Below are 12329 nucleotides of genomic sequence, written 5' to 3' on the forward strand. Positions count from 1 at the left end.
GCAAATGAACCCTTTATTTCTTGTTCCTCTCTGCTCACCTAACCAGCAAAGCATACTTCAGACACCTATTAGGTTGTCAGATTGGGCAAGTTGGTCATGATCTATCGGGAAGGAGCGCCAAAGGCTTGATGGCAACAGAAGAGAGAGACTGGACAAATGCTGACAACCTTCACAAGTTTATTTTATTCTCAGCATTGCTCATTTACTATCTAGTGATGCTAGCATAACGTGCACGTTCCCGGCCAGAAAGACAACACTAAGACGTTTGCAAAAATCCCATACCTATTTCCAGGATATGCCACACTTTGCTTGTACAGTTAAACCTGAATGTAACAAACCTCCATATAGGGAATTCCTCGATATTACAAAGTTTCTCAGTTCCTCAGCGCCATGGTTTTGCCAATTTGATATTTGGCAGAGCCGTGTGAAAGTTCCGTGATGATATAGCACAAACTGACGTAAGAAGAATGCCGATCGCGAGCGAGTGCATTTGGCACAACGTGTCATGCTGCAGTGCCATCGGCGCGTCTCCGGCGCTTTCTCTTTTAGAACGTCGTACCACGTGGTATTACAAGAGTTCATGCTTAAAAGCAGCAAAAAATAATAGGGCGTAGCAAAGAAAGAAACTACACGCAATAAATATATCAGGCCTGTGAGCGGAGTACAACGAAAACGCACGCCAAAACATGAGAAAATCGCAAAACCAGGGTTATTTGGTTGCATGGCAGTCTCGTGTTTTCCTTCAGTCCGCGCTTCTTTTACGTAGCGTTTGCCGATTTTACGCTTTTCTATGCACAGTCGAAACATTTTAGGAAGTATATCACTCATCCATTGCAGAGGGCACGTTTTTTGTGGCAGAAACCCTCCATAAACTTGGAAATGAACCGCGGCACATACCTATGTTTCAGCGGGCACCACTGGCTGCCAATCCACACTAGTGGAGCAATGGTGCCGCCACCTATAGGTTGATCTTGCGGCGAATAGACTCCGATGAGTGTTGGCCGGGACCGCGCCGGCAGTTCTAATTATCTGGATTTTCAAATTAACGAGCTTTTACTGCATGTTTATTTCATTTTTGATGTCATTTGAGCTCGATATTTATTTGCTGTTGATGCTTCTAGTGTTCATGAATGGAGACATGGTCCACATTGTGTAAATTTTATTGTTGGCTTTGTGATCACACACTCAGTGAAAAAGCCAGTTTAATGTTCAACATCTTGCATTACGATTTGCAAGTTGTGATTTGAAGTGCGTAATAAGAAAAATTTTAACATTGGAAACAGTTAGGTTGTTCCTTGTTCTGAAAACCATCCGTGCTGTCAGTTGCAAAAAAAGTGAAAGCCACAGACGGGGCAACTTTTGTCGAGGCACTGGTAGCTTTTATTTTTCTGCTGGAGGTGCTGCGTGCTGTTGTGATGCGAGCTTTAGCTCTGGTCAGCTGTTATTTTTTCTGTGCTTGTGGTACCACCAGCCTTGCCGTCATTCTTGTGGTGATGTGTGTTTTTCTTGCACGGGCATTTGTTTTCATTGCAGTACAATTACAACTTCCAAGTGGAAAACCAAGCTCAACAGACCTGATTCACTCGCAAGAGCTGCTGAGCACCTTTTTTTTTTCTCTCTCTCTCTCTGACCACAAGAAACCACCGACTTCGGCATTGACCTGCTAGTTGTAGGTTTTTCATTTCCTTTTCAAGGAGAGCAGAGTAGGGGCAGAAAAATTACGGCTGTTTTTAAGTATTGGAATACAATGTTTGAAACATATTTAGCAGGATGTCAGAGACACCTTACGTTACGTGGACTGAAACACGCTATTCTTGTCCTGCATTACATTGTGCTTTTCTCTTTTCAGGGAGTGTTTTAGTGTGTTGATTTTACCAGGTAATACATATTTAACATATGTAGTGTGAGTTCACGGAAAAACACTATAGTCGGATACAACTTAGGTCTGCAGTGAAGCTCCGCCCATATTCAGCCTCCGCGCACAGAATTCCTCCAGGATGAAAAAGTAATCTGCTGCTTAAACATTTATTGTTACGTAAATAAGAAGCTTATCACAAGAAAAAGGTTATGAGCTCTAGAATTTTGATACATCCATTGTTTGATATAGTCAAACATTAAAAAGCTCATTTCGCTTACTGTCGCGACTGGCCAGCGGAGTAATACGGAACGCTGCGGATCGCGGCCGAGTGTTAGCAGCTGCTGTTTTCTAAAGTTGTATCCTACTATGGTACCAGCTTTTTTTTTTTTTTTTAAGACCCTGTCCTTTGAACATTGCTTTTGTGTGTATTTCATGCTATCATGCATCCAGACTCTCCATCCAACTGGTGGTGTGCACCCATTTCAGTTTATTGTGATAGTTGCAGTCTCTACTTCCTTGGTATATGACACAGATGTTTAACAAGCTTTTATTTCTTTTGCTTCATTGTGTTGTTTTATTTGTACTTGCTAAAGCTTTCCGTATGAAAATCCATATCCTGTGACAGTCCTCTCATAATAAAGTTGTCAACAGCATTGGCATGTCTTGAGTGCACTGATTGCTAGCGATGCAACATGAAACATGTTATTTCAGAAAAAGACGTGAAAAAGTTTTCCAAAATTCAAGGCTCATTGCAGGAAGTGCTTGTAAAATGAAATACTATGCTGAAAGTGTGCACTACCTGTGCTTGTTAAGGTTTGTAGAAAAGGAGGATCCCGAAAGTGTGGAAAGATCATTGGCTAGGAGGGTGTTTTGTCATCATCATCAGCATCCAAGCTGAATTCTCTGCAGTATTAAGGCCTCTCCTCTAGTAGCCTCTCATTATCCTCTTGCCCGAGTATTCTGGCTAATTTCCAAAGCTCATCACTCCACCTGACTCATTGCTGTCCTCAGCTCCATTTTCCCCCTTTTTTTAAAGGCGAAAGCCTTTAATGTCTCATTGCTGTAAGCAGCAGTTGTCGACAGAAATGTCACGCTTTTCAATTGGTCGAAACTGTCGTGAAGTCACAGTGCGCGAATTTCAAACGGGGCCAATTGTACTTTGGCTAGTAATCATGCAACCAATTAAAGGGATCGTATAGTGATGCTCCAAGTGGGACTGAGCTTGGTTAATTGTTTAATTACCCAATTAGCCTAATTAACTTTTCTAGTCAGGCCGTAAAAATAAATAAAACCGAGTAGGAAATTGGTCGAGCTCGGGAATCGTACCCCGGTCTTCGGCGTGTGAGACGAGCATGCTATCCACTCCGCCATGCCAGCGCGATGGTTTGGAATGAACAAAGGCGCGTCTAGTGAATACGGTGTCTTCGCTCACTCCCATCCTCCTCCCTTCCCTTCTGGCGAGGTTTAGGTGTCCACCGAGATATGAGAGACAGATACATTTCCTTTCCTCAGAAACCAATTTACCGACAAGCGAGACGTAGAACCGAATGGGCGATTGCGTTCTATGGACTCCCTGGCAGCGTTGCAAGACGCCGTCACGTTCCACTCTTAGAGGCGAAGCTTAACATCTTAACCACATATCAGTGACCACACTTTAGGCTTTCTCTATGCTTTAGGTCAAAAAAGTGCCCCCCTGAATTTTGACGGCTGTCCATCGAGATATGCGAGACAGTTACTGCGTAATTTCCTTTCCTCAAATACAATTTTATTTTCTTCATTACGGGCCCTCTTTGTCTTCTTTCACTCCCACTTCCTCCCTTCCTGTACGGTGCGGTTCAGGTGTCCACCGAGATGACAGAGAATTACTGCGCCATTTCCTTTCCTCAAAAAGCGTTGCGTTCAAAGGGCAAGGCATCGCGCCGAACGGGTGGTGGCGTTCTGTGGACTCCCTTGCAGCGCTACAACACGCTGTCGCGTTCCACTCGTAAAGGCGAAGCTTAAGCGTAATTAATTAGCAGTGGATTAGTATTCAGGCATTAATCAGTAATTAAACATTAATTAGTGATTTGTCATTACTTAGTAATTAGTACTCAATTATACGTGACACCACCAGTGCCACAGAAGCAGCGAAAGTGGTGCGGAAAACGCTTTCGCCTCTACGCACTTTAGACAGTCAAAGTGCCCCCTGAACTTTTCAGTTAAATCTTTACCATGAACTTCCTAATTTACATTGCTTTTGCTGTCTCAGTGATGCACCTGTCATTTTTCTTTCCGTCGCTCATTACGCTGTTCCAAGCCCAATTTGCAGCCTTTGTTAGCCTCTTTAGTTATGGCCTCATAGGTAAGTAGTGGCAGGATACCCCTGTTATGTACTTTTCTTTCAAAGGTTCGATTAGTAGCTGTTCAGAATTTTGGGGAGAGCCAAATGTGGTCCACCCCATTATTATCCCGCCAATTCCTCGTGACATGGACCTGGCATGATTACTTAGCCCAAATAAATAACTGTATCCAGTACCTTGTTACTTGTTTGGAATTATTCCTTTGCAAAACTGTTCAGTAGTACTTTGGTTTTCTTCATATTGAACTGTAGGCTCCAATTCTTGCCCCCATCACCTCCCGAGTTGCTTATCAGGACTGCACTGTTGCCAACTTTGAGGTTGCTGAGGCAATCCCCATTGATCTTTGCACCGAATGCTTCCCTCTTTTGGACTCTGATAACATGCAGCTAATGAAAAGGGAGAAATTGTCTCCCTCTGTCTTAACGATCCTTTGATTTGCATTTTCCCCATTCCTCTTATGGAGTACTTACCGTCCTCAATATTTTCTAGTGGATTTGCCTATGGTTCCTTGAGGCCTTGGTTCTGCAATGCGTGTGTAAGTGCTGTTGTTTTCACTGAATTTGATGCTTTTTGAATGAGTACAAGGGCTATGCTGCTTTGTACAACGGTATAGGACATTCATGAGTCACTGTTGGTGAAGGATATGTTTGGCATTTTGTAGGGAGGTAAACCCACTTTAGAATCTATGTAGAATCACAGTGCTATATATGCATTGTAGTTATGTATTGCCATCAACATTCATGTAAGGGCCGCAGTTCTTTTTGACAAGGTGCAGCCCTTTCACGTAAGCAGCATTTTCCCACTAATTTCATACCACATAGGAACCCAGATTGTGCGACTACCTGTATTTTGAGGTGAAGTAGTGTGGGCCTGATGGATCATTTCTGGAGTTACACAAATGATACGACTTCAAGTTACTGCAAATAAGAAAATGTGAAGTTGTGTGTGTGTAGGGATGTGGAATGGCACTTGACCTTAACGACTGTGTGGCCGATCTTTCGAAATGCCGCTTCACAAGTGAGACCCTTGGCTGTCAGTGTGACATGGGTTTTGCCTCTCCTGTTTTTTGGCTGCCTTCACTGCTGAAAGTGTTGAGGAAATCAATTATACCTTCATTTTGTTGTGGGTTATTTGCCACAGGTGGAAGATTACACACACATGAAACACAATTAGTCTTTGCTAACTTTTTTTTTCTTTCTGATGCAAAGTTTGGGGGAGTGGCTCTTGCACAAGCGCAGCCCTTATACAAATGTATGCTATATACATATTCAATTTCTTAATGACAAAATCATAACCTTGGTGGCAAGTTTTTGTTGTGTATTGTGTTTCTTGAATGAGATCTGAAAAGTTTGTTCCTTTGTTCACAGCGAGCTATATGAGTTTGGCCATAACCACGTGATAAAACTAGAGAAAAGTATGCAGCACTAAAACACTACGACACCAGACGTTCAACTAAATGTATCTGGATGGTAACCAGATAGATACAAGCCCTTCCGAGACTGGTGGGGAACTTTAGCTAGCCACATTATCAAGAGGATCGCTTTCTGAACAGCGATGAGTGGGTCACAGTATGCATCGGTAAACATAGGGTCATGTTTAAGTGACTGGCGCATCTCTTCCAAATTGTATCTCTGCGGCCGCAGCACTGGCTCAGTGGTTACGGTGCTCGGCTGCTGACCCAAAAGACGCGGGTTCGATCCCAGCTGCGGCAGTCAAATTTCGATGGAGGCGAAATTCTAGAGGCCTGTGTACTATGTGATTTCAGTGCATGTTAAAGAACCCCAGGTGGTGAAAATTTCCGGAGCCCTTCATTACGGTGTCTCTCATAGTCTGAGTCGCTTTGGGACGTTAAACCCCATAAGATAAACTAAACTGATTTGTATCCTTGCAAGCCTTGCCATGGCGTTTGTGAATGTGTAGTTTTGATGGAGGGTCTACATGTCTTGTTTCAAACGCATTTAGATGAAAGTCCAACACTGTCCAGTGTTATTTTTCACCTTCGTATCGTTTTATTTTGACCAGTTCTGTTGTACGATACCATTCACGGGAATTCAAAAGCCATCCTTATATTACAAAATATGTGATGGAGAAGGTTCCAAGAACATTTTATACTGCCCTTCAGCAATGATTAATGGCGACAGGCACCTGACCATATCATTCCCTTACAACATGAGGCAGCACCAAACTATGAGAGCTGAATGCAATTCTCCCAACAGCACAGAGCCTTATAACAATTACTGTGTAAAAACGGACAGACATGATTAATATCTGCTATTTCTGAATACTGCAAACTATGTCTAGTAGTACACACAAAAGGCACGTCGTGGAGGGACGCTGAAGAGCACTCCCAGTTGTGCTCCATTTAGATCATCAAGGCACCAAGGAATGATGTTCACATGAAATTCTTTGTCGCACAATGTTTTCAGATGCAGCAATTCAGTGCACCAAATATGCGCCAACTGCGCTGCCCGAGATGCGGTAACAACCAAAGCAAACACTGCTGTCAATATCGGACCACAGTAAGAGCTGATAGGCATCACCCATGCATCATTTGTCAAGTTTATGTGGAGCAGCAAAAGAGTGAAAAGCACCACTTACAAGACTGAAATGAGCTTGCTTTGTGTACAACATTCAAACAATTACGTAAACCCCTCAACAACACTGCAAAATTTAATGCATGTTACAACGCTGTACTACATTGCAGTTTCATAATATTCCTCTCAATATTCAATTCTGGCTCGACCAGCTTTATGTGAAGTGCGCATGCTCTATAAGAAAAACCAGTACTGATCAGATCAACAATGTGCAATGCCAGCATTGCATGCAGGTTGCTGTCTTTGGTAGCGGTACTTAGTGTGCTATGCACCACGGCCATGCACCAGCAAGGCAAGTGCACCACTGTGCGTCAATTTGGATAAGGTACCTTGTTCAGTAGCCACCAACTATAAAGTGTTACTTCATTACTTTTCCATACAAAAGTACAAAAAGCTTGAATTACCCAGCTATACTAAACTACAGAGCAACTTGTTAATCGGCTGCCTCATTAGCTAGGTTAAGTGTTTATTCTGCACAATTAACACTGAGCACTTGCCGTTTCAAGCAGCTTCCATCTGATCTGGATCCTTGAGCAGCATTTTTATTAATAAGTAATTAGTTATGACGCATTGGTTGTGTATGGCTTCACTGCACGCAAGGAACTTTGGCCAGGCATAGTTAAAACCACGCATGGAATTGGAATACATTGATTAATAAAATGGTCAAACAGTATAATTACACAGTACATTAACTTTTGAGCTCCAGATATTATGTGATAGTTTCATTATAAAGTTGAACAGCTTCCTAGAAAGGTATGACAGCTTGCACCTGATGTCATGGGCACCACGATGAAGTGCACATAGCTGCAGCAATGCAGGCCAGAACACACATCAATAAGCACGCATTCTCGCAGTGTTCCTGCTTCACCAGCATGGTGGCTACTGTGACATTCATGCGAGCTACGCATAAGGAGCGTTGCCTCATGGGCTGTCTATTTTATTCAGCGATGAACTTTGGACGCGACACGTTCAAACGAAATTTTGAATGTCCCCTCTTCCCCAAGAGCACAGCACTTTTTGATGCAATCTACGCCGGCAGCAATGCACTTACACCACCATTTCACTAGTCTCTGCATGCTGTCATAGATGAATGTGGGGTACATGCTTTTGAGTTGGACAAAGAGGTCATTTGCACAGTGCACTGTCATCTGCATCCACCCTCATTCTTCTGGACAGCATGCAGATACTAGTGAACTGGTGGCAAATGTATGATGTATGTAGCTGATGATGCACACCAAGATTACAGCCTCACTCAAAGACAGCTGTGACAAAATCAGTGTAGTTTGAAGCTCCCAGCAACACTGTACAGCTAAATGAAACTCTTCAAATATCTTCAGCAGCTAAAAAGTTAAACGTAATTATTGAATGAAGAACAAAATTCTCCTCTATGCATTAGATGACTACCAACAACACTGTTCGGTCCTTGCAGTATGTCTAGCCTAGATGCATCGTCCGTGCATTGCTTTACACCGCATTATTAGTCTTTCACCCTCGGAGTCTGTTGGATCTGTTGTTAATGGCAGGCAGTTTTAACTCTGGCTTAGCCTGGTTCTTCAGTTCATTTATTGTTTTTTTCTTTATGTGAACTCGGCGACATGCAGGTGGAGAAGAAGAAAGGTAAGAACCTTGACATTCATGCAATCTTATTCGCGGAAACATGCCTGTTTTTACGCAGCACCTGAGTAAATGCACATGAATAGGAACATTCAGGAAATGAGAAGAGAAAAGAGAAATGGGCATGAATTGAAACTTTTCGTGTTGTTAGTTTATCTCTGTGAATGCTTATCCAGTGTTATCTTTGGAAAAGAACAAAGCAAAGCCGACCAAATTAGACATTATCACAGAGCCCAAAAAAGAAGGCAAAAGTTCACCTTTCATTCCACACCAAATAGTACTAGCCTTTTCATGCTAGGCAAGTGGACTCAAATGAAAAACAGGATGGCTAGTTCACATAAACGTGCCTGTTTCCAAACCTGCTTTTAGTAATACAGCGTAAAGAAATTAAGTAACTTGGCCAATTGGAACTATGTAAAAGCAGCAGATGGTAATGATGTGGCATTTGAATAGCACACAGTTCGTTAAACAACAAAAATTGTGCACCAAGTGTTGCTACAATATGAAACAAAATACGCAGAAAGGTACACAACCAGTGCTAAAAATCAGACGTGATATAAAATAGTAACAATGTCCAATAAATACGTGGTTATGAATGCATGAAGACATGTTCTGCTGGACATCTAAATGTAAATGATTTCCAATATTATAAGACCCAGCCAGAACAAAGGATGCAGCTTATATTTGCAAGCCAAAAGACAGTCTGAATGCCATCTCCAGTGCAGTTGCGGAAACATCTTCATGCATGCAGACATAAACCTCCCTCGGTTGACACTTGTCAGCAAAAAGACGACCCACCACCCAGTATGAAACGAGACCCTTGGCCCTGCTCTTGCTACTACTGGAGGCAGGACAGGTGAAAAGCACCCCGTGCTCTCTTACACACGAAAGGCTCCTGTCTGAAAAGAACTTGTTCTCACCATCTGTTTCATCTTCCCTTGCACACCGTATCTCTTTTGTTGTACGATGGAACACTTTCCTTATTTCTAAGCAACAGCGGTAGAAGTTGTCAACAACCTCAACACCCAGATTGCTCTTAAGGGCAGATTCCACTGGTGCGACAAATACACCCTCTGCAATTTCTATACTGAGGTAATGAAAGACAAGATTTTCATCAGCACAGAGGACTGGCTGCGAAGACCTTGCATGGCTCTGCCCTTGGCTGCTGCCATCTTCAAGACTGCGACGAAGGCTGCTCAAGTCATAGCTGCTGGTGAAAGCCCGGTGCAGCTTATCGTCCCGGTTCTGGTAGATATCACTGCCACTGGTGCGGGAGTCGCAGTCGGAGCTGGTGGACACTGAGCAATGCCTTGCACGCAGCCCATTGGAGTCACTACAGCTGCTGTAACTCCTGCTCATCGGCAGGTCATGCTCGGAGCAATCGAACTGGCTGCTTGTACACTGCAGGAGATGACACTGCTCAACATCACTGCTCTTCCTGGCTCGCCTTGGGGACAGGGATGGAGGCACCGACAGGAACAAGCTGGAATGGCTGTCTTTCAATGGGCTCTGGCACCAGCTTGAGCTTGTAGAGCTGGTGGTTGAGCCAGGCACGGAGCTACGATTCAGAAGGAAGCCTTCGGCCACTGTGAGCACTCCAAGGAACTCAAGCTGTAGCAGTGAGTTTTGTGCCCTGTCTATATAGACTGTGTCAGGTGCAGGGTTCTCCTCTGCAAGAGATGCACAGCCTCCCACCTCCAAAAGTGACAGTAAGAGGCTGTGTTTTAGCCCCACAATGAGCACAAAGTGTCGATCATTTGCATGTTCATCTCGAAGGAAAATTTCTTTCCACACCACAACCTGCCCCACCGATTCTTCTTTCGTGAGCGTCAGTAGCTGGTAGTGGCGACAGTACAAAAACACGTTTTCGAGATAATCCTTCGGTAAGTGGTTTCCAAGAAGAAAACCTTTGTAAAAGGCACACGAGCCAAGAAATGTAAAGCGCCTGGTTGATTGATGAAACGTTTCGGACATGTCTGCTGACTCGAGCTCACTCAACACGGTATCGACCTGTCCCTGAGCCTCCATGGGGAGATGCAACCAGTGAACATGAGGCAAAGAACGCATTAACCTGAAACTGTTGCACTGCGGTTCTGTGTCTAAAAGCATTTCTCGAAAGAAGTGAAGAAGGAAGAGGTCTATGCAGTCATGATTTTCCACAGTTTTGAAGGCTTGCGACAATGACCTATGCTCCAACTTAAGCAGCTTGACAATTTCCAAAAGAAAGCCGTGGACTTCTTCCGGAGTTGCACGTGCAGCAGGCAAACAAAGGACAGCCATGCCACTTTCTGCATGAAAGTAGGCCACATGAACCAAATGACCATCCACAGTCAGGCTGCTGGTTTGCGGCTTGGCTGCTGTCACATCACCAAGAACAGAACTCAGGGTTACAAACATGCCCCTTAAGTTTGACAATGTATGATCATGGTCAGGAAATCGATAAAACTGTTCAGTTCGGCGAGCTGGTTCACTCTGCTGGCCAATATCATTGCAGAATCCCTGATAGATAAATGCATGTGGTATTTGGTGAAGTTGCTGTTTTACTTGCTGTACAATTGCTGTCTCTCCACACAACTGTTTTATGAGAGAGCTTTGGGCGTCTACATTCTGAGGGTATGTAAACTTATCGCAGCCAGTGAGTGTATTCTCTTCAAGGCGAATGAATTGAAGTTTCACTTTCTGTGCCTTTGTGATACCTCGCAGAATGCCGTCAATATTCTTCTCATTCACACTAGACCCATCCACACCTCGCAGGACATCGCCGATTTTGATGGCTCCTGTCTTGATGGCCTCCCCATCAGGTAAGAGACCTTGCACCATGACAGGCGAACATTCCTCAAGAGCTTCAGCGGTGGCAAGCCGCGATGGCAAACTGCCTGGTATAATACCAAAAAGCGCCTCGCAAATAGTCGCTCTGCGTCCGTAATTGTGGCGAGCCGGGTCTACATCGATGAATACCTCGATGCATTCTGCTTTGTTGAAAGACCGCAGGGATGGCTCCTTCCCAGTCGCAGACTGCGATGTATCGATTTCGCTGTCACCACTGTGTTGTCTCACCTTCTTACGGCCCACTAAACTTCTGATCTTATTTTTAGCTTCAGAACCGAAGCCCTTTGAACGAGCAAGCTGAGAGTCATTTCCAGAACTCTTGTCGGATGCAGCGGCAGATCTTGTCCCGAACGATGACTTGTACCTTGGCTCAATGTAGAACAGGTCGCCCCTGGGACCGATGTTTTCAGCCCACTCCGGTTCGTACGACTTCTCACTACATCCATCCGGGGTTGCGCTGCTCGAATCACAGTCACAAACTTCTTCGGAAAAAGCGCGGTTAACGTGCGAGTTCTCCAATATCCGAAGGGTCTGCGGTAGCGAAGTCATTTTCAGGGTGTGACAGCTTCTACGACTTGGATGAGTTTCTCCGTGCAAGCTAAACTACTAAATGCAAGTTCGCGTCCTTTTCACAAACATTGCTTTGTGTATTACAACACACCACAGGCGCTCTCAGTTTGTGCACAGCGCGCAGCGGACGCTACAATTATGTTAAAATGTCACCGTCGCATCCATTCCGCACTTCGCCGGCAGCTATATGGGCAGCTGTAGTCACCAGCGTTGCGGCAGCCACTGCAGCGTCACAGCATCACTGGCGTCACCAGCACGCTCACTAGCGTCACCGCGGTCATCGCACACACAAACTGCACAAACAACGGCGGTAGCGACCATTGCTCAGTTTCGCACAGGAACAACCGCTGGAACAACGACTCTTTTTGTGAGTTATGAAAATCCTGAGCAAAAAACAAGCGTTATCTACAGCCTAATTTTGGATGTTAGCAATGAAGGCGCCGCTTATGAGTCTTGGAGCAGTTTAATAAGAGCATTATAACTAATAATAAACGTATTTTTCGTACATATAAAATAACATAGGTG

At 44.2% G+C, this 12329-nt stretch overlaps 2 protein-coding genes across 5 annotated transcripts in view; one reads left to right on the top strand and one right to left on the bottom strand.

The window, feature by feature from the left end:
* The window catches only part of Mvb12 (multivesicular body subunit 12-like Mvb12), a 22123-nt gene extending 19612 nt beyond the window's left edge, over positions 1-2511 (top strand). For all 4 annotated transcript variants that reach the window (XM_089582887.1, XM_089582886.1, XM_089582885.1 and 1 more), the window contains exon 10: positions 1534-2511. In XM_089582887.1, the coding sequence (XP_089439013.1) occupies positions 1534-1578 (45 nt within the window). In that variant the 3' untranslated portion in view covers positions 1579-2511. The remainder of the gene's footprint in view (positions 1-1533) is intronic.
* Positions 1620-12182, bottom strand: in (inturned planar cell polarity protein). The gene has a single exon (XM_089582883.1). It carries the CDS (start codon positions 11781-11783, stop codon positions 9084-9086), a length of 2700 nt encoding a protein of 899 aa, XP_089439009.1. The 5' UTR covers positions 11784-12182; the 3' UTR covers positions 1620-9083.
* Between the last annotated feature and the right edge of the window lie 147 nt (positions 12183-12329).

The sequence above is a fragment of the Amblyomma mixtum genome, chromosome 3, assembly GCF_055824585.1.
Source record: "Amblyomma mixtum isolate Tamu chromosome 3, ASM5582458v1, whole genome shotgun sequence".
Taxonomy (NCBI): Eukaryota; Metazoa; Arthropoda; class Arachnida; order Ixodida; family Ixodidae; genus Amblyomma; species Amblyomma mixtum.